This window comes from Myripristis murdjan, chromosome 18 (assembly GCF_902150065.1).
Source record: "Myripristis murdjan chromosome 18, fMyrMur1.1, whole genome shotgun sequence".
NCBI lineage: Eukaryota > Metazoa > Chordata > Actinopteri > Holocentriformes > Holocentridae > Myripristis > Myripristis murdjan.
In genome coordinates, this window is record NC_043997.1 from 11629368 (window position 1) to 11656989 (window position 27622).

The 27622-nt window shown below is 42.6% G+C and overlaps 1 protein-coding gene across 2 annotated transcripts in view; it reads left to right on the plus strand.

Annotated features, from left to right (window-relative positions):
• Positions 1–27622, plus strand: part of pacs1 (phosphofurin acidic cluster sorting protein 1) — a 73348-nt gene that overhangs the window by 37170 nt on the left and 8556 nt on the right. The window contains exons 2-19 of one of the 2 annotated variants that reach the window (XM_030077028.1): positions 730–817; positions 2634–2723; positions 4770–4895; positions 10102–10246; positions 11419–11510; positions 12570–12647; positions 16458–16517; positions 18210–18370; positions 19309–19402; positions 22440–22523; positions 22824–22945; positions 23761–23896; positions 25417–25521; positions 25711–25817; positions 26112–26266; positions 26669–26779; positions 26950–27052; positions 27557–27599. In XM_030077028.1, the coding sequence (XP_029932888.1) occupies positions 730–817; positions 2634–2723; positions 4770–4895; positions 10102–10246; positions 11419–11510; positions 12570–12647; positions 16458–16517; positions 18210–18370; positions 19309–19402; positions 22440–22523; positions 22824–22945; positions 23761–23896; positions 25417–25521; positions 25711–25817; positions 26112–26266; positions 26669–26779; positions 26950–27052; positions 27557–27599 (1900 nt within the window). The remainder of the gene's footprint in view (positions 1–729; positions 818–2633; positions 2724–4769; positions 4896–10101; positions 10247–11418; positions 11511–12569; positions 12648–16457; positions 16518–18209; positions 18371–19308; positions 19403–22439; positions 22524–22823; positions 22946–23760; positions 23897–25416; positions 25522–25710; positions 25818–26111; positions 26267–26668; positions 26780–26949; positions 27053–27556; positions 27600–27622) is intronic. The other variant, XM_030077029.1, reaches the window with a different exon arrangement.

A 27622-nucleotide genomic window follows, 5' to 3' on the forward strand; every position in this document is an offset into this window, starting at 1 on the left:
TAAAGTTATTTATGGAGTTGCATCAAAATTTGCAGAAAGGTTGGTCATGGGGAAAGAAGAGCCAATTTACTTTTCGTAGGGCTTTGGCACAGTGGGGCACGACTTCACATAAAAATGCATTTTCAAACGGCTTCATGCAACATCATGAAACTTTGTGGAAAGGCTGGTCACGCCGCAAGGCAAGGTGGATTAGGGGGATGTGGCAGTGGGTGTAATTAACTTTTGGTGAATTTCCAGCAGATTTCAAAGTGTTGTCAGTGGTATACACTCCGCTGACTGCTTTCTCGTCAGAGGTAGAATCACTCAAAAATAAAAATAAAAAAATCAAATGACTTCAGAGCTTACTGTCAGCCCTAACAATGCATGCAGCTGTTCTCCGGGTGTCATCGCGGTGATTTTTATCCCTTTCATATAAACATTGTGAAGACCTTGAAAGCTCTGACAGGGACTCACACACCAGCAAGGAAACAACAAAGCATGGAAATTGATTAGTTATTTATTTATGGCTACCGACTGTGTAAAGTTCAGCTTTGGTCACCTTATCTCTGCCAGCACTCTCGTGGCCTTTCCACACATCTGCACAGTCCGGTCGCTCAGTTCTTTAGGAAATGAATGGCGCTCTGGTGACTAATTGTGCTCCTCACCGTGTGAACACATAGTCGGACACCCTGTCATTCATATATAATAAAGGGCCTCTTATTGAAATCTCCTTATGTGTGTTCTCTGCAGGCTCTTCAACCTGACTCTGAAGAAGCTCATCATGCTGAAGGAGCTGGACAAAGACCTCACCTCTGTGGTCATCGCCGTCAAACTACAGGTACTAGTGTTGCTCTACAGCTAAAGCATAAAGTGGGAGAACCATACCTAACAGCAATGGAACGGAAAAAAGTTCAGAATAACAACTTGACTACTAAAATAGATTTTAAAAAATTCCCCCCACAAGGCAGAACAAGGAAATAAATTTCCAAGATAGTCGCATTACATTGTAAAGTCGTTGCTCAGATGTCCTCCAAACGGGAAGATAAAGAGTTTAAACTGCTTCATGTAGTTTTAAATGGAAGTAACATTTTATATATCCAAAATCTAAACAGGGAACCTACAGATAATGATAATATCATAATATAATTATCACCAAAGTCATCACATTGCAGCAACACCATCAGTAACACACCCTTAAGGCTGGAAAACAGTGACAAAGAGCACGTTAAAATCCTAAAATACTTCAGCCAGATAATGTTTCCTTTAGGGCAAAGGGTGTACACAGCAGTCCTTTCGAATTTTTTACCGCATGGTTGAAGTGCCATCACCTCGCTACAAGACAAAAAACAATGTGAACAGACAGGTGTTTCATTTGTGATTTATTTTCATCCGTTTTCCCACCTCAGTGTTAATGTAGCTGTTATTTCTCCGGCTTAATTCACCACCATTTCAAACTCATTTTAACCTTTTGTCAGGTGTGGGAGACTTGTCAACTGGTGGATATTGAAATAGTTCTTTTGTGTCTCATTATTTGATTTTCTTCACTGTTTTTACCTTTTATAAGAAAAATGTGGGCATATTATCCGTTGACAGGAAGAAAACTCCCTGAAATTCTTGTACGATGCCTGTATCAACTCTTAAGCTTGTGATGTTCATACACACAGGACGTCCTGCTAAATGATGGCTGCAGCTAACTCTCGCGCAATTTTTCCAGCTTGTCATGATGCCTGTAGTTATTAAAAGTGATGAATTCTTACTCGTTTACAGTCGGCTGGCAGAAAAAAAACAGCCAAATCTGTAAGAATCAACACAGCTTTCTTTATGACAGATTTATATATTTGGTCTGCCACTAATGGGAATTTCTTCAGAATGTCATTTTATTTTTTTCCCTGCTTATATACATTTATATTCCTCCGATTCCTCCCTCCTTCAGTATTCTAACTCTGTCGTCTCCATTTTGTTTTGTATCTCAGTAAGCCAGTTCTTGACACGTAACGCACTCGATGCTGTTTTAATTTCTCCTCCTAAGCCACTGTTCGTCTCCCAGTTACTCCTCCCTGGCCCTTTTCCATGCATCTTTTCATCTCCACGTTGTCTCAGATCAATGCGAACCAACAATTTCTTTGTAGTTCTTGACACCTAATACACTTTAAGCTGTGTTAATTCCACTTTAATGCCGCTGCTCCTCTTCCATTTGCTGCCCCCTGTCCTTTTGTTTCACTCCTCTCGCTCCCTTCATCATCTCCATCTTGGTTTGTATCTAAGTAAACCCCATAACTTCTTTGCAGCTCCTGACACATAATGCTCTCTAAGCCATTTTAATTCCTGTTCAGTGCCCCTGTCGCCTCGCTGTTGTAGCCGTTCATTCAGTTTCTGTCCTCTCTGATACATTTTCTCCTTCCTCGTTCCTCCTCTGCATAATTTCCTTCTTCCTTCCACTCCTCGCTCCCTCTCTCCCGGCCTCCTCCGCTCCCTCGCTCCTCTCCCTGCATGTGGTTGATGAGAGCTCATTGTTTTGACACCGCGGGAGTTAGCTGCCGCACGCTAATGGTAATCTCCTCCTGACAATCTCTCCGTCTTCTTTGCTTTTTCTCCCTTTCCTGTCATGTTCTTTCGTTTGTCTCTCTCTCTCTACGTCCCACCTCCCACCCCAGGGCTCCAAGCGGATCCTTCGCTCAAACGAGATCCTGCTGTCCTCGGCGGGGCTGACGGAGACGGACCTGCAGCTCACCTTCTCCCTACAGGTACGCAGCAGGGGAGGTCGGGTTCACATCATCGAAAAATCACTCTTGCTGTAATGTTTTTATCAAAGGACACATAGCAGCACCAAGACAACTCGAAATGAAAAAAAAATAAAGAGATGAATGCCCTTCTTTTAAATTTTGCCTCTCAGTCCCTTCCACCCCTTGAAAGCATATGTGCACCATTAAAGGGGAAAAATCCTCCTCAGATACACTTTCACATTTGTGATTTATGTTTTGGAATGTATATCCACTTTCCGTCAACCTCGTTCAACTACATCTATCACAGGTAGTGACTTCCTACATTTCCCAGAATGCCTTTCGACAGCCCTTGTTGCATTTAGCTGTGGGTTATATACTAGGGCTGCAGCTCATGATTGTTTTTATTGACCAGCCTGTTCATTCTGTTTTCAGTTAATCGTTAAATTAAATTTTATTCTTATTGATCTCAGTGAAACCGGAATGAGCAAATGCCATTTGTGCATTTTTCTTGATCTCACTGATCAAGTAAAATGATTAATCAGTTGTGAAAACGATAGTTGATTCATTTTGTTTAAGTCAATCTGATCGATTAATTAGCTAATACCTTCAGGACTAATTATATGTGCAGGTGGAGGGAGCATATTGATATTGATTGTAGTATAAAAGCAACTGGATTTAAGCAATAGGAGTTTTTCCAGTTGTGAAAAAGTGACTTAGCAATAAAAATAAAAAATAATAATAACGATGATAATACAACCACACAAAACATACACTTTTACACTGAATACTGTAAGAATAAGTTGTACAACAGTTCAAAAGCCCAAAGGGGGTTTTCCATGTAGTTATGGGTGGGAGACTTGAGTTTTCAGGTCACTGCGCCACGTTTTTCCACAACTTGTCACACACACTGTTGGTTCAAATCAAAATCATGTTGTTTACTAGCAACAGTAAATAAAAAGATTTTGCTGTGCCAGCACTGATGAAACGATAAATCGATAACTTTTAACAGTAGATAGTGACACACACACACATATTGGAGCAGTGTGCAAGAGACATAATACAGTAGACTCGGCATGTGTACATTCGACATGAACTCTATGTGCATTCAAGCAGTTTGGCATACAGCACGGTTAATGTAATGCCCAGTAGGGTTTCTTCTGCTCTAAATCATCCATCTTCATTTCTGTGCTTCTAAATGGTGCTAAAAGGTCAGGGAGCTTCTCGTTTTGATTCTAACTGAGTGCAGCGAGCTTCTCCAGACATTACACTGAGTTTCTCAGCAGCAGCAGCAGCAGCGGCACTGCAGCCACACGCAGAGGAAGCCTATTAAACTGAACAGGAGAGCGATTTCATGGCTTTAAACATTGTTACAGGGCTCGGTTCTTTTCCATTTATAGTGCACACGTCGAGATCGTTCATGGCGGGTTATGTCATAGTTCAGACTTGACTGAGTGAGATTCGTCACTTCAGGAAGCCAGGGATAGCTCTGTGGGTGTGCACGCCTTATGCAACGAGACAGATTACCCTAATTAACCTGACCCAGGAAATGAGTGTCATCAGTTCATCAATCTACGTCTAAACATGTCTCGCAAATTGATGGCCTACCTGTCAGCTCTGTGTGTGTGCGCCTGTGTCTGTGCAGGTTTGCTTGTGTCTCTTTACCTGCAGAGCTGCAACAACTACTTGAATAATTCATTAGTTGCAAACCATTAAAATAACCGCCAACTATTTTGATAATCAATTAATTGTTTTGAGCCATTTTTAAGAGGACAACTTCCGAATTCTCTGATTCCAGCTTGTCAGATGTGACTTACTTTCTGGTTTCTTTAATCTTCTGTGACATGAAACTAAATATCTTCAGGTTGTAGGCTATTATTTGGGACAAAGCAAGACATCATCCCTTCGGCCGTGGGAAATTGTGATCAACATTTTTCACCATTTTCTGACATTTCATGGACCAAACATCTAATTGATTTACTAAAAAAGAATCCACAGATTAATCTGTAAATAAAATAATCATTAATTGCAGCTCTGTTTACATGTCTGCGTGTGTGTTTGTATCCTCAGTACCCCCACTTTCTGAAGAGGGACGCCAACAAGCTTCAGATCATGCTGCAGCGTCGTAAGCGCTACAAGAACCGCACCATCCTGGGCTACAAGACCCTCGCCCTGGGACTCATCAACATGGCTGAGGTATCAAACTTTTATTCAGCCCGCAGGCGAAATCTCATTAAAACCGGGCAGCATTGTGAATGTTTAAAGGTAAAATCCCCCCTTGGATAACCTTCACACTGCTAGCTATCATCATCAATCTGTGATGTTGAGCGCATTTCAGGACTGATTTTGTGATGAAGTGTTATTGGTAACTTTTTCAGTGCACCCACTTTCCCTCAATCTGCATCATGTACCTCCTCTTCAGTTAATGTGAGCAACACTCAGGGTGCACAAATTGAAATTTATCTCATGAAAATGGATTACAGACATAACTACGAATCTAAAACATCACATTTTCAAAACTACTGAAACACCCAACGACTGTAGATTTATCCTCACAAGAAGTACTACTTCTACTACTACTAATAATAATAAACTTCATTTATATAGCACTTAACATGCAACTCAAAGTGCTTTAAAAGAAAAACAATACACACTCAGGTGGCCACTTTATCAGGTCCACCTGCACAATCTAATCCAATCCAATCCAACTGTTGTGCCAAGTTTACTCAGGTTTTCTTTTTGTCACAGTAATAGAGGTGTTCTTTCAGTTCTGTGTTTGGCATTGAGCTCATAGTCAGCTGCCGTCTGTTGTACTGGACTGCATTTTACTGAGAGGTCCCCCTCATTGTATACAAATAAGGGGGACAATAAATTAGAAACACCTCAATATAATGTAGTCCAGTACAAGACCTCTGCAAACTACAACCTCAATAATAAACATTAAATTAACTGTACACATTCTCCACAATGTCAACAAAAACTGAACATTATAAACTTTGTTAAAAGGTAGAACTTATGGCAGAGCTGTATAAAGGAAAATTTAAATAAAATGAGACAGTATAAACTTAAGGAAATCCTGAAAGAAAAAAATAGGATAATAGTGGTTATAAAATAAGTTGATGGTGATAAAAGCAGTCCTAAGATATAAAAGCATAAAACAAGAATACAAGTTATAGTACAAGTACAGGAAATTCAGGCTTAATCCAGGAGCGGTTCCAGTCTTGACACATGGCTGAACTTGAGTTACGGTAGCTCACGTCCAAAAGCCCGACATATTTTCTCAGTGGAACATTACTTCCAAAACTGCCGGCGAACCAGCAAACATGGGCTCACTTTCTTGCTTTTATTGGCCGGAGCCTCTGGTGTATTCGGTACATGTAGGTACAAAGAGCAGCAGTGATGGCACCGAGCAACAAGAAAGCGAGTATTTCCAGTGCTGAAAAAGCGGCAGTCACGCCGAAATGCAGCATGTCTTGAGGCTGCATTCCTGTCAGTGAAGGATACTGTCACTGGATAAATTGGCATCTTTGCTTCTTCAATTGAGGAATTCTCCCTGTATGAAGTGTTTTAGGGTGAGATTTTCTTCGTAGATAACCCTGAATCTACAACCCTTATTTACTGTGAAGGCCTGGGGTGGCTTAAGATTAGCTACATTCACACAATTCGCACATTCATCTTTGGGAATATGCCAGAACAAGTGCAGTTTTGTACAGTTTATCGCTGAGCCGGTCCACCGGAGCAGACGGAGGTTACGCTCGTTGTCAGAGGGCTCGTCGGCTGTGGGCTGTTGAGTCAGGAGAGCCTCTTCCACTCTGGGGAGTCGACCCGGCAAACTACCATTCACAGGCTCATTTCCCTAACCGCTGGGCCTCTGTTGCTCCCGTAAATCTGATCTCTGTTTAACTAAATCTCATAAAGTACCATCGTACGCGCCAACTCATTTAGTTGTTCCCTCAACTGTGGGCTCATAACTTTGTTTCCGCCTTTTTATTTAAATGTATTCACCCCTTTTCATTGTCTCGAACCTTTATTCTCACACAATATGTGCCTTAATCTGTTATTTAGTGCTGACCTTCACGTAACCTTCATTCAAACTCAATCCAACCAAGTGCGCTTTAAAGTCAGACTTGGATTTTGATCTCGGGCCTGTCTTTCCCATCTCGGCCACCATAAATGTCACCACAAATCAAACTTTCAATTACATTTTGGCCTCTTCTGCCAAAAGATCTCAGTGTTCCCTCTCTCTCAGTATGAAGTCATGATAAAAGGGTTGTGGCTGATGTGTGTGTGTGTGTATGTGTGAACACAAAAGTATGTTCCTGTTACTTTACAGATGCCTCGCGGGTTTCTCAGACTGTGGCTGTAAGTCAAGGGAAATTTATTTCCGAAGCACCTTGAACAAACAGGTTCTCCACAAAATGCTTTATAGCGAGACAAGGACGTAAATTCAAACATAAACAAGGAATAGCTTTGACCTGTCAGCTCCTTTTTTCTCCCACCACGACGTTTACATTCTTGACATTTAGCTGACCCTCTTATCCAGACCAAATTAAAGCAAGTGCTCCAGCTGAAAAACTTGGCATATGAATAAGCAAAACAGTCCTGTGACCCTAAATGATTAAAGTCACAATATGTCAAATTTTCACTTACATTTTGGCCTCTTCTGCTTAAAGTTGGCTGTGTGCAGTCATTCTGTATGAAATCTTAATAAAAGAGTACACTTAAACGATGCCAGGTGACTTCCTAATGCTGTCCTTGCTTGTAAAATCAAGTCAAAATGTCCTCTCCTTTAAAGCTCTTTCAAACAGCAAAGGACATGAAAACTGACTGAAAGACACGATGGGTTTGAACTGTCATTTGTTTCACAGCTGCTGTAGAAGTCACTGCAGAGCAAACTTGGCACATTTCATTTTATTTTGGCATGTTTTGCCTCCAGCTCCCTGTGTGTAAGTGTGTCTCTGTGCTTTTGATAAACCAGCTGAAACTCTGTTGATAGTGGTGCACAAGGTTAGACGGGGCTAAATTGGACAAAACGGGAAGGAAAAAAATGCACTCGATGGGACACCGTTCATATGCTCCCATCTAGGGCAAGTTTTTGTGTTTTGTGCCAAATAAATTGGTGTGTGCAGGTCCTTTTTAAAAAGTGTTAAAGTCAAATTTATAAATATGAAGCCTTAAAGACACAATGAAGCAGCATTTTGAAAGCATCTTCCTCTGTTAATTTGTTGCATTTCCAGTCAAAACAGGCTGTTGGGATGACGCTTAAAATTGAAAGCATTTGAGAGATTTATCACGAGGGGTACAAATGGCAAATAAAAAACATGAAAAAAGCACTCCACTACTACAGACTGACCATGCTACTTGTTTGGGGAAAAATGCCACTTGCAGCACTCCTAGTTTCTGTGTCCATGCTTAAAATTCATTTTCTTGGGATGTTTTGGCCCAGCGGGGGGTTAAGTGATGCCCGCCGAGCTCGTACTACACTGGGGGAAACCCTGAATGCATTTACACTCATATGCCGTCCTTCTCCAGTGTGCCTTAAACCACCTGCTGAAGTGGTTTGAGCATACCGATTTGAATGTGTTCTTTAGGGAGCACTGACACCTGCATGTTTATGTGGATTATTCCTATCCAGATACAACCTAAATGCTCAAGATGGGTAAAATGAGCATGTGTCAATGGGGTTAAAGTTGTGTAGCAAAATCTGAAAGGGTGATTGGTTCATAGTGTGTCTTGCACTGATGTGCCGCCATCTTTAGCATTTCAGATTTCCCCATTATAACGTGATGGAGTGCACGGTCTCTCTTTATAATCACAGCGGCTCTGGCAGCAGTCTGTGCTCCACTGAGTTATTTCATTTTATAGTGACTATAAACATCTATTTTGCATATTTGTTAGGCTGTAGCGATGCTATTTGCCGTGATGAATTTGCATATTTTCATTCAGCCTGCAAAACAGCGAAAATGAAGAGCTTTGGGGTACGTCAGAGGCATTAGAAAGCGACGGGTGACATTGCTGACGGATTAGCTGCACCTCAGTCAAGTGTATGGATGAACCATGTGAGCGGTGCGGCGGTAATGGTGTGTTTCTGTGCACCACAGTGTCTGGCTGCTGTCTCCGTAATAAGCTGCACAGACTTCATTAACTCTGAGTGTGACCAGACTACTGACAGAGACAGGATATCACAGCACGTACACACACACACACACAAACACACGGCATGATGCTGCTGTTTCTGACATCTGAGGGAACCGTTTGGAAGTAGTGTAATAATAATAGTACATTTTTTCCTACCTCGCTCACTCACATTTCCTCTCTCTCTCTCTATGGTAGTTTTTAGTTTAGTTTTCTCTTCTCACCTTTTTTCCTCTCCTTCCTCCCTCATTTCCATCATCACCCTGTCCTCCATATCTCCTCCATGCTCGCTCTCTCTCTCTCACGTTTCTTCTCTCCTGTCCATCTTGTCTGTCTGTCTCTGTCCGCTTTGGTTTCCATCTGTCTCACTTTCTGTCCTCCTGCCGTCTCTGGTTTATTTCACTCCTCCTCCCTCTCTTTTCCCTCCTCTCCCTTCCTTCCCTTCTCTCAACCTCCACGTCTCAGCATTTTGTCCCCCTTTTGCTTAAAGGAAAAGCTTATTACCCTTACTTTAGTTTTTAAATGATGTGTATGGTGCTGTGTTTACTCCCCGCTGTGTGCACTCTGCTGTGCATTGCCCAGTGTTTTCCTTCCTCTGTTCACCATAAATTACTTGCTGTTTTAGCATTTGTAAGAACTACTGCTGTGTTTCAGTGTTCAAATATTAATGCAAGAGGACAGCTGTGCTTAGGGAATGCCGGGATTTCATACAAACTGCACAGGCGCACAAGTAGATTTTACAAATGGGCGGAAACCTGCACCTCTATCATTTACAAGCAGCATGCAGATGAAATAAAACACCCTTTCATGCCATTTTATACATATGTCGAAGTCACATTTGAATATGTTTGATTGGTTTGATATTGATTGATGTTGGTACGAAGGTCTGCAGCTGTGTTGCAAACCCATTTAAATGTAGCGCTGATAGAAGTTGAAATGTGTTTGTCATAAACTTGTAGACTTCTGAATCTGAAGTGTTTTTAAAATTTGGGTCAAGACAAAACATGTCATATTAACTTTGTATACATCATAGAAATTTAACATTTTAGTCATGGAAGAGTCGAGGAATTTAACACTTGACATACAGTGGTTTAAATATAGTTAAAGTTGAACTCAGCCAACCTTTTGCACATCGCTGTTTAAATGCTTGCTGGGTAACATCATCTAATGGGACCCTAATCTTATGGAGTCTAATTTAATGTAACCTCATCCTGTTTAATGGAACCTAATCTAATCCAGTGAACTAATCTGCCTTAACCCCGTCCAGGTGATGCAGCACCCCAGCGAGGGCGCTCAGGTCCTGGGCCTGCACAGCCAGCTGAAGGACGCCTCGGTGCCCGTCGCCGAGGTCCGAGTTTACTCTCTGTCCAGCCAGCCCATCGACCACGAGGGCCCCAAGGCCAAGATGTCGGGTGAGGACCAGGAAGGGTGTTTGTGCATGTGTGTGTGTGGATCAGAGTGTAATCCCCTGTCAATGGAGGCAGGGTTGATCGGATAAGTAAGTTAGTCTGCAGCTGTGAGCGTCAGGGTGAACTTTAGTGGTTCTAATATAAGTTGTAGACGTTGACGTGAATATCAAGCATTCTTCAGCTCTCCCACTCTGAATGTTTGAACTGCACTTGCAACCTTGTTGACCTAAATACACACAAAGCTATTTTCAGTTACTGTAATGACAGGAATACGTGAAACATTTTCAACATATTTTTCTTTAAAGGGATAGTTCACCTGTTTAAAAAAAAAAAAGTATTCTTTCATGGGGTGGAAAAAAATGCATTCACTCAAGCACTGCCATTTTTTTCTTATGATTTCTTAAATCAACTTTTTGATTTGGTGTAAAGATTCATGACCCATGGAATCAATCGGTACCAAGTATGTCATGCTGGATTGTCCACAAGAGGCCTAAATATTGCTTCAGAGTTAGGCTAAATGTTGGCGAGCGAAAATCTGGCCTGGCCATTTCCAAAGGGGGTCCTTGACCTTTGACCTGAGACCAGTGGGTGACCTGTGAGGGCACCCACGGGTCTCCCCTTCACAGACATGCCCACCTCATGGTAATCCCTTGCAGCGTAGGGCACAAACCATGCAGGTTTTTGCGTACGGTACAAATACGTTATTTACGATACATATGGATTTGGCATGCAAATGCGATAATTCATAACGAAGCAGCACCCAAGTGTTGTGAAAGTATCGGATTGTGAAATAAGCAGCGTCCCAGATCTGTTATTTCACTTACCCCCTATCTGTTATATAGGTCAGTTGTAGTGTTATCTTCCTCCTATTGTTATTGAGTGCTGATTGCTGGAATGCTAACTATTAGCCTCCTGCCACTGAGGTCGACTCTCCACATGGTTAACATTCTTAAAAATAACCACAGCACAAAAGGTAGACACATAGCGCAGAACGTTTAACATGAGAGCCATCCAGAGTCAGACGGCCAAAACTCTTACAGCTCGGTTGGCAGAAGATTATGTTGGATAAGTATAATCCTGAAACAACTACAAGTGTTTCTTTGAGCCTTGATTTTCTTCTAACAATGTGCCGTTCATGGCGCTCTGTCTGTCTGTCTCTCTCCCTGTCGCTGTAGATCGTTCTCCAGACATTGACAACTACTCTGAGGAAGAGGAGGAGAGCTACTCGTCAGAGCAGGAGGGCAGTGATGACCCCATCCATGGACAGGTGCGTTTGCATCAAATTATTATTTTCATATTCGCTATTCTAACAGTTATTCTAGCAATCAAGCAGGCCTGGGCAAAATATTGCTATTAATATCTATCATGATAAAAGACTAACTCTTGGGCTCTGAAATACTGAGATATAAATGAGAAGTGAGAAAGGAAGCACTAAGTGACACAAATTTGCTTGTTGGATGAGATAATCCTATTTGTTTCACTTGTTTCAGTTTTTTTTTATGGGAACAAGTATGAATATGTTGAAACAAGGCAGAATAAAGCAGATCAGGCCACTAGCATCAAGAAAATGATGCCTCATTCAAGAAATTTCTCTAAACGAGTTGATGAGCATTGGAAACAAGTGGGATTATCTCATCCCGCTGGCAGATTGTTTACCTCGGTTTAAGAAAAATTAGATTTCAACACTCAAGATGACTAAGCTAAGATGGAGGGGTTTTTTGCAGTGTTGAAAATAGATAGATTGATAGATCGATGCGTTATTGATCCTGGTGGAAATTTAAGATGTCAAACAGCAGAAACTATGCAGGGAAAGAGAGAGAGAGAGAAGGGAAGAGTTGAATTTGAACTCGAGGCACCCCGACTGCATGATGAGTTATGGAATTTAGCGCACCGAGCCACCGGGATTTCCTCCTGCATTCGTCTTTTCCTTGTGTCGCCTCGTCTCCCTCCCTCCCTCTCCGTCTCCTGGCGCGCGGGGGGACGCGAAGAGAATCGGGTCCCGCCGGTGCACGGGATTGGAGGGGAGGAGCAAGAGTGAAAGAGGCAAACAGACAGCGAGGGGAGATAAGTCGGGAGCGACAAGGGCTTTGGAGGACGGATGAATGGATTGAAAAAGGGGATGGAGGAAAGCCGTGTGTGTGTGTGTGTGTGTAGGGGGATGACTGCGCAACTGGAGCAGTGAGATGTGAAAAGACAGAGGGGAGGCAAGCAAACGATCAGTCATGGTCGGTGTTGGTTTTTGAGTGCGTGTTTGTGTGTGTGTGTGAGTCACGAGCCCAAAACAATTTGACACACCCCTCTCTTCCTCTCTTTCTCTCTCCCTCAGTATCTGTATGATGAAGAGGATGAGGTGAGGAAGAAGAAGCCGCGGCGTAAGCTCCCCTCCAACGCTGCCATCACCAGAGTAAGAGTCACACCTTCCTCACCCCGCCTCCCCCTCTGCAGTGTTTTATTTGTGCTCCTGTCCCCTGCAAAGCAATTTGCAGCAGACCTGCTTTGCGAAAAGCTCTTTATGAATACATTTGATTTGACTTGACTCACCAATCCCTCCCTCGTCTTCTCTCACCTCACTCAACCTCATCTGCAGTCCCTCTCTCTCTCTCTCTCACACACTCTTTTTCCCTCCTTGTTGATTTTGCTGTAAATCCATTTTCTCCCTCTCATTCTACACATATGGAGTTTAGGCCTATTTCTGAGGAGGAAAACATCGAGATAACTCACCACAGCCTCCCACACATAAACCAGCCACTTCCTCGGATGAAGGGACACACACACACACACACTCAAACACACACCAACACACAGATTAACCCTCAAACCCTGTGAATTCCAGTGGAGCTGCAGTTTGCGACAAGTGCACCGTATCTGGATTGAGTTTATGAATCTTCACTACGTGTGCATGGTGTGCAGCGGTGTTGGTTTTATTGGAATATAGTGGTGTGAGACTTGGTGTGTGTGTGTGTGTGTGTGTGTGTGTGTGTGTGTGGTGTGCAACAGCAGGAGTCTGTCTGAGAAGGTTATTAATGGGCTGCAACTGTGGAGATCCCAGTGGGACTGTCACCACCACTCCCCAATGCCACTGTCGCCTGTGGACACACACACATGCACACACACACATGCACACACACACGTGCACGCACATGCACCGTAGTCTCTGCACTGCTGCAACTGGGGCGCATGCACATACCAGACTGAAACACAAGCACCCATACAAGCCGTAACAGCAGCCCCACCCGACTACTGCAGTTACAAAGCACACACACACACGCACGAACACACACACACTCACATTTGCAAACCAGAGTGCGGCATGAACTCCAACCTCTCTTCTTTCTAAATTAGGACACAGCCTTCATAAAGTTAGACTTTATCACGCAGCCGTCCGCTTTCGTTACCGACAGAAGTTAAAGAGGAGAGACTCTGCTCACTGCTCTGTTCGCTACTTTCTACCAAGTTCTGCCCAGAAAATGACAAAAAACGAACACAATTTGGCCACAGCAGGTAAATCAATAATGTTACTCACCACTCTGGCCTGTACTTTTTGGCTTTTAGACAAACTACCTTAGTTATATACAATCACTGTAAGCATTCAGGAGATAAGGACAGATGTTGCGTTTCAGTAGTCGTTTCATTTCCCCTTGTTGACTTCCTCTCCTCCGTGCTTGGCCGTACGTAACAACAGACGCCACACGGAGGCCACTTGGAGTTCAGAGGGAAGTATGGGTCAGATTATACGTTGATATAGCTTGGGACGGGGGTGTCCAAGTTGTAGCACGTGTGGGGGATACACTGAAGAGAGAAGAGCAGGGGGATTTACATCCATTGCCCTCCTGCAGGTTGACATCACATCAGAAACGTGGTGGGGGGGGGGATTCCCTCGGAGGGCAAATACCAAGGGGAAGTCAAGCAGGGGCAAGTTTAACCACTAATCAAATGCAGTGGAAGATTTTGGACATCAGTGTAATTGTGAGAACCCGGCAACATCTGTGTCGCTGTCAGATCCCACCTGATCCATCCGCCCTGTTCATTTCATTTGCTGCAGCAGACCCCTCGCTGCAAGCTAATATTAGACCATGTTATTTTATTTTTTTTCTCCACCATGAATATCTTTGGTGAGCCTGACAAACAATAGTGTTTTTTTCCTCCAATAACTGCTAATCACAACAATGTTATTTTTTTTTTTTTTTTTTGCTCAGTATCTGGATAACACATTCAGCTTTTGGAAAGTCCACTTTGTATTGTGCGTAGATGTTGCTAACGGAAATAATGTGGCAAGATTCTCTCGTCTTTGCATCGACGCCAGTTGTCTGCTTTGGTCTGCTCTTCCAGATTCCGCCCACTTGATGATCAGTATGAGTCCACAATCTTTGTTTTTATCCACAGTCCTGATTGGCTGTTGGTGCTGCTCCGCACAAAGTAACAGCATCTAATCTCTTGTAACCTTTTCTCTTCCTATTTGTCCCCTGCCTCGATGGTGTACTAGCCTAACAATAATATAGAGACATCAAACAGTCTCATTTCAGTGGAGAGACTGTGTGTGTGCGTGTGCGTCTGCATTTGTCTGTGTTTGTGTGTGTTGGGGAGGGAGCTTAACTTCAAAATGCTCTCCTGTAATTTTAATTCTCCTGTACGTTATGATGAAATAAAACCGTGATTGCTTTGGAAAGTGAGCAGGCAAGTTTTAAATTAACCTTGTACAGTGGGAGTGTTTCTATTCAAGCTGTGTACATAGTCAAGGCTGACTTATCTCTCCTGCATCACAGCCAAGCCTTCACCTTGTAGCGCACCTCAGTTCATGCTCCTCACTTTATTCCAATTTGTCTTGAATTAATCTTGACGCGGTGAACCTGATGTAACAACCTGCCTGGGACAACGATGGGGATTGGATTGTAGTTTTTCTAAATACAAAACTGTTATTTCTGAAGGGAGATAATTGTTTTCCTCGTTGTGGTCGTTCCTGCTCACATCCCAGAAGAGATTTGTTGCCCTGTCACACCGTCATAAACACTCCATAATTTATCTGAGATAAACCACTGGAGCGATATGTAAGAATCCAGCACCAGACTCTTTTGCAGTTCTGGAGTGAAAAAATGGAAAGTATAGGAAATTAATTGGATGAATATCGACTCCTGAAAAGTTTTGGAATTGCACAGAAATTGCAGAAAGTGGGAGACAAGCTATTTCATGTAGGAAATAGATTTCTTGCCTTTTTGCACACAGTTGTATATTTACTGGTATGAAGAATAATCTCCACTTATAGCTACAGCCGGGCAGGCAAAATCTGTATAGGCTTGGAATTGAAAATGTGTAGACTGTGCTCTGAAGAAACACATCAAGCAAACTCTGAGCAAACCAAGTCAGTTTTATTACTTTTTTGTCTGCATAGTCATCGTTTCTTCTCCTTTAACTGATAAAAAAAAAAAAAACACAGTCAGTGAATAGAGCAGACAATGTGAACCATGCAGTTTAGTCTAAACGGTCTTAAATCAGCCCTACGGTACTGTTAAGCGAGTGAATGCTTGGGATTTTTTTCATTGCAGCTTAAAACTTGTTCCACACCGCGTCAACAAAATAAAGACGTCCACACTTCAGGCTCGGCTTCAGGCCGAGTTTGAAGCTGTAAGCTGGCACCTCGTTGCGTTTCCCTGTTCCCTTGGCAAGATCATGGAACCAGAAGCTCCGAATAACTTTGGTGATCTGTTTAGATTATTGCAGCTTTAAATAACTCGGCATGGTAAATAAACATTCCTTTACACTAATTCAACCCAGCAGCCGGCTTTGGCATTTTACCCTCGGCCCATTGTAATAACAGAGGACAGTCGCATCCCGTCCGGTGTATCTGTAAAGGTGCTCTGTCTGCACCAGGCACGGAAACCTATATCTTATATCCTGCATGGTTGATGTTTTTGCTCACGGTGGCACAGATGGTGCTGAACTGACAGTCCGGTATAGAAATGCAGCCCCTCGTGTTGTATCTATTAACTGCTGCTGGTTTGAGTCATCAGGCGTGGAGAGGAAGCACGGCAGTGTCAGATATATCCTGTTCTTGTCTGCTCATCCTGCCCCTCCCTCTCTTTCTCTCCTCTCTCTCTCGCTCTCTCACTCTCACACACAGGTACACACACACATACACCCTAGGCAGAGATATAGGGATATACAGTACATCCCCTGAGTCTCACGTTGCCCTTTTCTTTTTCCATTTTCTTCTCCACAGCAACCCAACATCAAGCAGAAGTTTGTCGCCCTGCTGAAAAGGTTTAAAGTGACCGATGAGGTGAGCGCCGCGTCTTTTCTCACTTCGTTTCACACTTGACTCGCACTGTTTTCCTCACCTCCCCTTGTGACTTTCCCACTCCCACCATCACTTTAGTCACACATTATTTTTTTTTTTTTTGTCTTTCACTCTTTGAACAAAGTGTAAAAGTGTGTAATTGCTTCACCAATATTCCTTTTCGAGACAGAGAGAGATGTGGCAACGCAGCTGAGTGTCATCTGCCACTCAACAACAAAAAAAAAAAACAATAACACAACAAACAGCGTAGATTAAAATAGAATATGCGTTTGTGTGTGTGTGTGTGTGTGTGTGTGTTTGACGCACTTTTGTGCTTCTGGGATAATTTCATATCCTAAAATGTGTGTGCTTGTTCCCTCTCGGCCCCCACTTCTGCATCTGTGTCCATGCACATGTGGTTGTGAGGCTTTCTCCTTGCCTGTCCAATGCCGTCCTCTTCCCCCTGTGCACGTACCAAAAAGTGTGTGCTCACTTATGTGTGTGTCATTCTGTGGGTAGCGCTCATTTGACATCAACGTCAGCAGCATCCACCCAATAGCAACCAATTATATCAGCTTTTTTGCTATTTGATTGTCTACATCAAAAGGCAGCGTTGCTAATGCCGGAACCACTATTAATAATAATCATTTTATTTTAACAGCAGCATTTTGGCTGCAAAGCATGCAGCCTAATGTATGTTGACAGAAAATTAAACGAAGGGAAACAGCTTTGTATTAAAAAAAGAAAACATTTTAAGCGATTGGAGATGGAGTATTAATACTGTTCATTTTACCACTTGCATTGCTATTGCCATCACGTCCAGACTAGTAATACCTATAAGGTTTGTAACACTACTGTGATATCTGCTGTTATTACTGTTTCTGCTGTTGCCTCTGTCGGCATTATTATATTGGCATTATTATGATATGGATCAGCGGCTACATTGACATCCGTGGAGAATTCTGCCATTAACCCGGTTACACAGGTAGCCTGATTTTGTCTCGACACATATAAACATCAACTGGGTTAGACTAACCCGGTCAAACTCGTACTTCTGATTTATGAGAAACATGTTTTAAGACGTTTGGTTTGCTCTGATAAGACACGGGTCACTGTGGTGTGTAGACACCTCACTCCTCTCACTTTTAGTTTTAGTGCAAACTCAGACCGCGATATTCTGATTAAAAACCTGATAAAGGCAGCATTGCATTTTCTGATCGCACGATTAAGCTCCGAGTCACAGTAAGCAATGCTCAGATCAAGAGAAGTTGACTGTTCTGGGTTTAGTTGGGTTATTGAACGACATTTTAACCATGTATACATTATAAAATATTGAAAAAACACTGTAGCAAGTCAGCATATAAATGGAAATGTAAATGGAATAGTTTTATAAACACATGTGTAAACAGTTCCTTCAGAATATTTTCTTATTTAGTATAAAGCCAGCACTGTGATTATTTAGTCCATGTAAATGTAGTCAGTGTTACTTCTACTGTGTTACCACTGGGATTCTCATGTCTTTACATGTGTCAGACGGAAACCAGCTGCTGGTTTATTCATAGCAACAGGGCTACTCACAGGGTATCAAAGGTTCATGTTAACACCTTAACCTGAATGAGGCCTTAACTGGAGTCTGGCCAGTAGCTGGGTTACTCTGTGCATGTTGACACAGCCGCCGTGTGCTCCCTCGTCCAGGTGGGTTTCGGGCTGGAGCACGTGTCCAGGGAGCAGATCCAGGAGGTGGAGGAGGATCTGGACGAGCTGTACGACAGCCTGGAGATGTACAACCCCAGCGACAGCGGGCCCGAGATGGAGGAGACGGACAGCATCCTCAGCACGCCCAAGCCTAAGCTCAGGTAGCAGCTCTAGCCGACACAAATGAACACATATGTGCAGACACGGGTTTATTACCACCATTCACATACCATTAACACACACAGAAACAAACACACAATACACACAGATCACTTTCCTCAGGGCCTTCACTCCCAAACTCTCTGGTGCAAAGAGAAAGTGCTGCAGTGACATGACAGCACTCCATTGACGAGTCAGTGCTCCCTCTGTTGGTGAAAACCAGTCACTGCAGTCACTGATTTCATTTTCCCTATTAACTAGAATTGGGTCAGTTTGCAGGTAAATTAAAAACCAGGTAGTTCACAAGGCAAACTGAATCTTGAGTACACATAAAAGTAGTGAAATCATCATCCCCAGCAAATTTTATGTCTTTGTGGTTTTGAAAAGTGCTATGCAAATGGACTATTATTAGTATTAGTAGTAGTAGTAGTAGTAGTAGTAGTAGTGATAATAATTGTTCTAGTAGTAGTATCTTCTGGAGAAAGAAAATGAACTTCCTGACTTGATGTGATAGTGAATCAGCCATAGTCCCATTTTTAAAGCAGGTCCTGCATTAAAAAATGCCTCAAAAATGTTTCAGAAATGCTTTGCAGTGGGTTTTGTAAACTGTAAAGTCACTGCTCTGTTCACGGGAGTGACTCCACAGTTGAAAGCAGAGCCGTGTATCAATGCTAAAATGGAGAAATAGCCTTTACCAAAGCATCATGTGACCCAAATTGGTTAAAATTTCTTAAACTTGTATTAACATCTAGTTGTTATTCATTGGTTTTTCATTGTGTCTGAAATATCATTTCTGCTCTGTTGCTTTAACCAAGCTCTTATTTCCATCTAGATTTTGCTGTTGGCGTTCCCCTGCTTCTTTTTTTCCTCTTCTTCTTCGCTGACTTGACTTTATCACTCTCTCTTTATCTTTTTCAATTCTGTGTGTGTTTGCGCCCAGGCCGTTCTTTGAAGGGATGTCCCAGTCCAGTTCCCAGACGGAGATCGGCAGTCTGAACAGTAAAGGCAGTCTGGGCCGAGACACATTCAGCCCTGTGAGTAACTCTGAGCTGCAGCGTCAGCAGGAATTTCACTTATGTGGCGCTTGAGAGAGCTGGCACAATTTGTGGTGGTTTTCCTGCTGCCTCACAAAAAAAAAGTTGAGTGCAGTAAATCTTTATTGTCCCCAAAGGGCCATTGGCTTTACAAGCAGCCCTCATTAAAAAACAAGGAACAAAGGATAGACATTGCAGGTGCAGTATACATACACACACACACATGCGCGCACAAGTACATAAAATCCAGGAGCCAGGATGGAGTGAAAGTGTTAAACCATTAAATCCATGAAAGATTTTCTAGGATTGAATTATTTCTGAGTGAATTTTCATAACAGCCGTCTTTGCTCTGCTCTAAACCCTTTTGTGAGCTGCTTTCCTCTTTGCATTTTTCATGACGGCCCTCGCAGTTTCTTCTGATGCATCACTTATCAGACCATCAGAAGTAATTTCTCAGAGAATCGAGCCTCAGGCTCCCAAAACCGGCCCAAACATATTGATTTCATCTCAGATTCAGCCGACTAACGGATCTGTCCTGCCTTGTGTTTGTTTTTGGTGATATGCTGCTCGTGCTGTCTCTGATTTGTCCTCCATATCAGTGTCAATTGACATATCGTTAATATATCAACAACAAGTCAGCAGAATGTCTATCAGGAAGCTTTAAAATTATGTGTCAACAACATGTCTGTGGATATTCAACATCTCCAGCAGACTGTCAAAAGGTATTTAAGTCAAATGTCAGCAGCATGTCAGTGAAATCTCCACAGACCAGCTGTATCAACATCATGCATTTTGAATGCCTTGCAAAATAAATAAACAGATAGATAGATGGATAAATAAATAAATAAATAAAAGGAAATAAATATTGTCAAAAAAATCTAAATTTAACGTGTAGAAGGTAAATTGACATGTCAAAAAAGTTAGTAGACTTGTAACTATAGCCCTGTATGACTGTTTGTGCTGTAGACTGTCAGTGGATATTTTAGTCGGATATCATCAGGCAGTCATTTGAATATATACAGTATGTATAAATATTTAAATATATTTTAACAACATGGCTGTTAATATTTAGTAAATTATTCAGTAGGAAGTCAGTAAACAAATGATGTGTCAGCCACACTGCTGTTAACCCTTTCAGCCCTGTCAGTCCCATCTCCCATCAGGCTTTATTCACATTCTATTGACTTTTTTTTTTTTTTTTTTTTACCAATTTATTTTTATTTATTTACTTTACAAGGCATTCAAAATGCATGATGTTGATACAGCTGGTCTGTGGGGATTTCACTGACATGCTGCTGACATTTGACTTAAATATCTTTTGACAGTCTGCTGGAGATGTTGAATATCCACAGACATGTTGTTGACACATGATTATAAAGCTTCCTGATAGACATTCTGCTGACTTGCTGTTGATATATTAACGATATGTCAATTGACACTGATAGGAAGGACAAATCAGAGACAGCATGAGCAGCATATCACCAAAAACAAACACAAGGCAGGACAGATCCGTTAGTCGGCTGAATCTGAGATGAAATCAATATGTTTGGGCCGGTTTTGGGAGCCAGAAGCTCGATTCTCTGAGAAATTACCTCTGATGGTCTGATAAGTGATGCATCAGAGGAAACTGTCATTACAAATGCATGCTGCAGAACTTTTTTAAAATTACAAATTCAAGTAGAGACCCCAAAGTTTCCAAAGCTACCAGACATGTCCTGCTGAGTTGCAGGGATGTGTGTGTAAAATGATGAGAGACTTCTGGATATTTTCTGTTTGATGTGATCCTGCAGCCATAAAATATTGGCATCTTTGGTTTGAATATTTCACTTTATATAAGTGACTGAAGCATCTTAAGGGGAAATTAAAGGGAAACCAGAGTTTAAAGGGTTAATATTCAGCACATATTAGCTATTGTGGTGTGTTATGTTGACAAATGTCGTAAAGCATCTTGTAGCCTGACATTTTGTTGGAAATGTTTGAATACTTACAGACTTGTTGATGAAATATGACTTAAGACCCATAGACTATAACTGACTTGTTGTTGATGTATAACTCTGTCGAATATCTGCAGGCCGTTACCCACATGCAGTGTGACTAATATGCTTTTTCTAATAATCTCAGTAGGACGAATGAGTAATTGAATCTTTTATTTCTATTTTTTATTGGTGTGTCATGTTTTAGTTATCTCTTCGCTTCTATGTTTAAACACTGCGCAAATAAATAAATAAAATTAACATATTTTATGCATCATCATCTTGCAGTCAGAAATATTCTTGCGTTTCTTTCCAGTATCTAAAACCTGTGAAAATTGTGCCGGCAGTGTGATAGAATGCAAATATTATGTTTCCGAAATGGTTCAAAATAACACAGACAGAAACGGGGACAGAAAAAGGCACAGAAATCCAATTGCTCCTGTATAATTGCTGCCCGCTCAATGATAAGTGCGTGTAACCCTGCTGAGTTGATTGGTTTTCACAGGGAGCCTACCTGCAGCATCCAGAAGCCTTTTCGCAGTAGTTTCTCCTCTGTGAATCATATATATATACACTAATACAATAAAGTATAATAAGTGGTCAGGGATTTTTTTTAATTTTTTTTTTAACCCTCTGATCTGCAGGACGTCAGCCTTGGAAATCTGCAGAATCTAGACTCCTTAAGGCATTTATTTGGGGAAAAAAAAAACTTTATTTGCTTTAATACATGTTTGTTATACACTTGAGGAGAACAATATGAAATGAAACCCTGTGTATTGTCTATAAAGTTCCAGGTTAAAATTACAGAAAATGAAAAAAGGCCCACAAGTACTATTACAGTCTGGAAAATTACCCCTGATAGACATTTCTGATGTTGCTGTTGTTTTTTAGATTGATTACAGTGTTGTGTTTTGTTGTATTCATTTATTTATTTATTTATTTTCACAAGTCTGGTATTATTTTTGTGTTATGACTCAGAATATTGCAGCACTTTCAGATGGATTTAGGATTTTTTTTTTTTTTTGCAGTCTTGCGTCTTGACTGCTGTTCTGTTGTCTCTCCAGCAGGGGGAGCAGCCTTCTTTAGGGAAGTTGAAACCCTCCCGTAGCCGCAACCTGGAGGAGGCCCTGTCTGAGACTGACACACTGGTATGACTCCCCCTTTGAGACTGTGTGTGTGTGTGTCTGTGTGTGTCTGTGTGTGTGTCTGTGTGTGTGTCTGTGTGTGTGTGTGTGTGTGTGTGTGTGTGTGTGTGTGTGTGTGTGTGTGTGTGTGTGTGTGTGTGAACGAAAGAGTGTGCAACAGACAAAGGTGGAGTGACAGAATGTGGGGGAAGATGACACAAGAGTGTTGAGTGTTTCTCTTGTTGACGCTGACAGTCTGTCTTTGTGACTGTGCGTATATTTGTGTGTGTGTGTGTGTGTGTGCGTATGTTTGTGTGTGTGAAGGAGCTAACAGATCAGGAGCTGTTTGCCGAGGTGGGCCCCTGCATCACTGTATCCGTGGCTGAGAAACCCCGTACACCCATGAAGAGCAGCAAGAGCGAATGCCAGACGATGCCATCTCCTCGGTAAAAAAAGAAAAAAAGTCACCCAATAACATCTTTGTTGCTAAGCACTTATCGCCATGGTGTTTCTGCTCTGCACTTACCAGAGATCACCTGTCAATCAAACAGCGCGGGTGGGATTTTGTTTCTCTTTGTCATGGAGTTTGACTTTCTCTTTCCTTTGTCTGTTCAGCCGTGGTGGCTGTCGCATGCTAACTACCCAGTTCTTGTTGTTTGTCTCTTTAATCCAAACAAACCGGAAACATAAAACTTGTTTGATGAAGTATCTCTACTATGCCCTTGAAGTAATTACCTCCACTGAGATTATGTTTACGCCCACATTAGTCTGCTTGTCTGTCAACAGGATATCTGAAATACAAGAATAGATTTCCCTTAAACTGGAGAGATAAACAGACCTCGAGCCAAACAACAATTGATTAGATTGTGGTGTTGATCTGGAGCTGTGATATCTGGTGTTTGGCAACTATTTTTCTGCTTTTAAATTTACATTCACAGCCTCTTTCTTTTCATGGATGTAAGCCAGCAATTTCTTGTTAGAAAGACTGACACCAGCGATTGACAAACACATTCATTCAAAGGGCAGGTAAATCTAATCAAATACATACACAAGGAGCCTACCCATCAGAAAAATAAGCGACTAACCATGCAACTAATTGTTTTTCATACAAAGGACTCTCTTTATGTATTTTTTGTGGCCCTTCACATCCTAAAATGTTTTCCTGAACTGTCATAACAGCACGAGAGTTAGTAGAGAAGTCACATATGCCTCTTCCTCTCATGAAACGTATGAATCCCCTCGACTGTCGGTTTATTCCCAGGCTGGACGGCGGCCACACGCCCAGACAGAAGCGCAGCAGCACGCCCATGAAGGAGAGGCAGCTGTCCAAACCTCTGAGCGAGAGGACCAACAGCTCCGACTCGGAGAGATCCCCGGAGCTCGGCCACAGCACACCGGTAAGACACAGAGACAAATCGACACTGCAGCTGTCGTCTGTTGTTGTTCCAGCTGGATGCAGCATGGCCAGGGATGTGGTGTTAAATTGGGCTTCTTCTTTGCCGCCTTTTTCTTCACTTCTAAAGACTGAATGAGCAGCAACAGGTGTTTATATGCAGGTGTTTATATCCATTTGACATGAAATAGCAGGGTAAACATTGGTGTTACTGATGACGTTAATTAAGGTTCTGTTCTGTTTAAGCCGGGTGTACACTGCAGTTTTGCGCTCTCCCAAACGAAAGTTGACCGGTGTGGAAGAGACATCTGAAGTCATGGTTCCAAAATGAAGGTCTTTTGTCACACTATGAGAGAGGTTCAAAGATGGCCATTATCATGGTTTTATGACCAAAGATCGCCTGGGACTTAAATTCCAGCAGTGTCAGAAATTTAGGATAACCATCTCACAGTGTGACTGCTGCTGCGACCTACATCTACTAACGAACGAACTGATGAACACAACACTGGCGCTAAACCCAGTGATGGAGGTAAAATAAGCAAAATGAAATGATGAAATGAATTTCAACAAAGAAGAAAACGACTGGGTCTACAGTCTCCTCCTCCTCTGCTTTGGATTTTCCTCTTTCTTTCTTGACTGTCTACCACTACAGCGGTGCAGGTGGATGACGTACGCCGATGATGTTTTTTTGTATATTGACGTGTGATCATCGTACAGTAGATCCATTGGCTTGCAATAAACCTATAAGATTGCTGTCTTTGTCTGTAGCATGACTGTAGGTGTAACAGAGGCCTTGCAGTGAGCTGGCATGCACAACAGCAGGGCCCTGGCTCTGCTACGCCTAAATGGAACTGACCTTTAATTAATGTCATCAGAAACACCTCTGTTTACCTGGTATTTCATATCAAAACGACTGCTGTGAGAAAAGGTCCACTGTCTATTGCACATGGGCACAATTTCATGATGGCTGAGATGAAAAACTGCATTATGCATATCTCTGTTCTGTGTACACAGATTTTTGATTTTTATGCATCTGGCCCCAGGCGTATCAGACAAAGCATTTAGAGTAAATGAAATGTGAAATTGCAGACATAGCCTTCGTGATCTGTAATGAAGAAAACCCATTTCCTGCTCAGATTGCATTGACTCACCCACACAACCGTACATATATAGGCAGCCACAGAGACACACACACCCCCTCTCACGTGGTTTTCTATACCTCAAGACCTTATAGCCATCACATTGTTTGGTAACCCAGCTTAAGGAAAGAAATCAGCATATTAACTCCCACTTAGCGTGCTGTACTTTAGAAAAGCAGCCTCCTTTGTTTTACATCCTTTTCTTCCCCATCCTTTTTTCTAAGTAAAGAGCTCGCTCGCATCCCGATCATCTGTGACTCGCCTGGAGCGGAGGAATGAATTATACAGGCAGCGATGACTCATCTGAAAAGTAAATGTGTTGCTGTGAGGGGGTTTATGTACTTAATGTGTGTGTATGTGTGTGTGTGTGTGTGTGTGTGTGTAGGTCCTCAGGAAGGCAGTGTATGACCAGCTGAACCAGATCCTGCTGTCTGACTCTGCACTTCCCGAGAGCCTGATCCTAGTCAACGGCACTGACTGGCAGGGGCAGGTAAGTGTGTGTGTGTGTGTGTGTGTGTGTCACAGTATCATTGTAAATCCATTTGGTTGATGCTTTAATTCACCTTCCCGCATACAGAGTGCATTTATCTTTAGCATCTACGGCTCCCATGGGAATCAAAGCACTTACTGTGTGTGTGTGTGTGTGTGTGTGTGTGTGTGTGTGTGTGTGTGGGTACAGTATGTGGCGGAGCAGCTCCAGGTACAGAGACACCCGGTGGTGTGCACATGTTCGGGAGCCGAGATCCAGGCGGTGCTGTCTGCCGTGCTCACCCGTATCCAGAAGTTGTGAGTTGTGTTTCTAAACCGTTAACACACACACACACACACACACACACACACACACACACACACACACACACACACACATGCATGCACGCTCGCACACAAAATGCGAATTATAGCATTATTTGGTTTGCAGGATGACTCATCTTCTTTTTTCTCCACCACTAAGTCTTATCTTTCTCTGTTTGCTGTCCTCTATTTGACCTTTCTCTCATCCTCCTCCTTCTCTCTCTCTCCTTCTCTCTCTCTCTCTCTCTCTCTCTCACTCTCTCTCTCTCTCCCTCTCTCTCCCTGCAGCTGTAACTGTAACTCGTCCATGCCCAGAGCAGTGAAGGTGGCGGCTGTGGGCAGCCAGAGCTACCTGGGTGCTATCCTGCAGTTCTTCGTCACGCAGCTCGCCAACAAGACGTCCGATTGGCTGAACCACATGAGGTTCCTGGTTGTGCCTCTGGGTAAGCGAGTCGGAGCTTGTTGCCATGGCGTTTAAGAAGCTCTCGCTGGCAGGCTGCCGCTGCTGCAGGATTTGAATATTTTTGGGGACCAGACAGGAACGAGAGGATGAGTCTGCGTTTTGTTTGGTGTTTATGTTCATCCAGCTGTCACACACTTGATGTCAGTTGTTTTAAAAATTACCCTGATTGGCTTAAGTGGGGCGCTGCAGTTACAGACCTCAAAAGGTGACATATTTGTTACCGACTGGCCCACTGAGGCACACTGTATGGAAATAAATGTGTACTCACATTTGTCAACAGTTTTTGGTTTGGTTTGTTTTTGTACTTCCATCCCAATTCCAACTCTGATCTTTTCTTTTTGTATGTTCCTTTCTCTTCCTCTTTCTCCATTTTCTGCAACAGGCTCCCATCCCGTTGCCAAGCACCTGGGCGCCCTTGACAACCGCTACAGTTCCTCTTTCCTGGACGGGGCGTGGAGAGATGTGTTCAGCCGCTCAGAGCCGCCACAGACAGGTTACTCCACCCTTCCAGATACTTATGTAGACTCCGTCAGTCGTTCCTGAGGCAGTTTTCATCGCCGCTGCTACCAGAACCATCAACACAAACACAGAAACAGAAACAGAAACACTCGGTCAGGACCGTGAGTGAACTCTGTCGTCTTTTTATTTTTGTGTTGTCTTCAGACCAGTTGGATGTGGCGGGGAGAATCGCTCAGTACATCAGCGGAGCCACAGTCACGCACCAGCTGCCCATCGCTGAGGCCATGCTCACCTGCAAACACAGGACGTGAGTGCATGCATATACACATCACACACATGTACACACACACACACACACACCGCACCACACACTAAGATGCACAAGACAGAGTGCGTGTTGTACGTTTTTTGCAAACCATGAAACAGACAGAACATACTGGATACACAAGTATACATTTCAGCTTGTGAAAAAACAAGTGTGTGCAAAAAACAAGTGGTCATCCAATTTGGAATTACAAGCTCTGGTTTCTCCACTTTCAGTTCATGTGCACACAAAAATGGCAGTAAGGATTGAATCAATATAAGCGGGTTTATTTACTACATAAGCAAATCTGGCTGCATACACTTAGGGGTTTCCCCCCTGGGAGAAAATGCAGAGTTCCTTCTTCTTCTTCTTGTTAGCATTTTCCCCAGTAGACACCGTTGACATGATGAAATTCAGAGTTGAAATGAACACACCATCAATAACAAAAAACCACTACCGAAAAGAAAGTGGAGCTAAAGAAACTTTTTTTTTTTCCGCTCTTCCCAGGCGAGATGAAGACTCTTACCAGAAGTTCATTCCATTTATTGGGGTAAGGTTTTTTTTCAGCAGCTT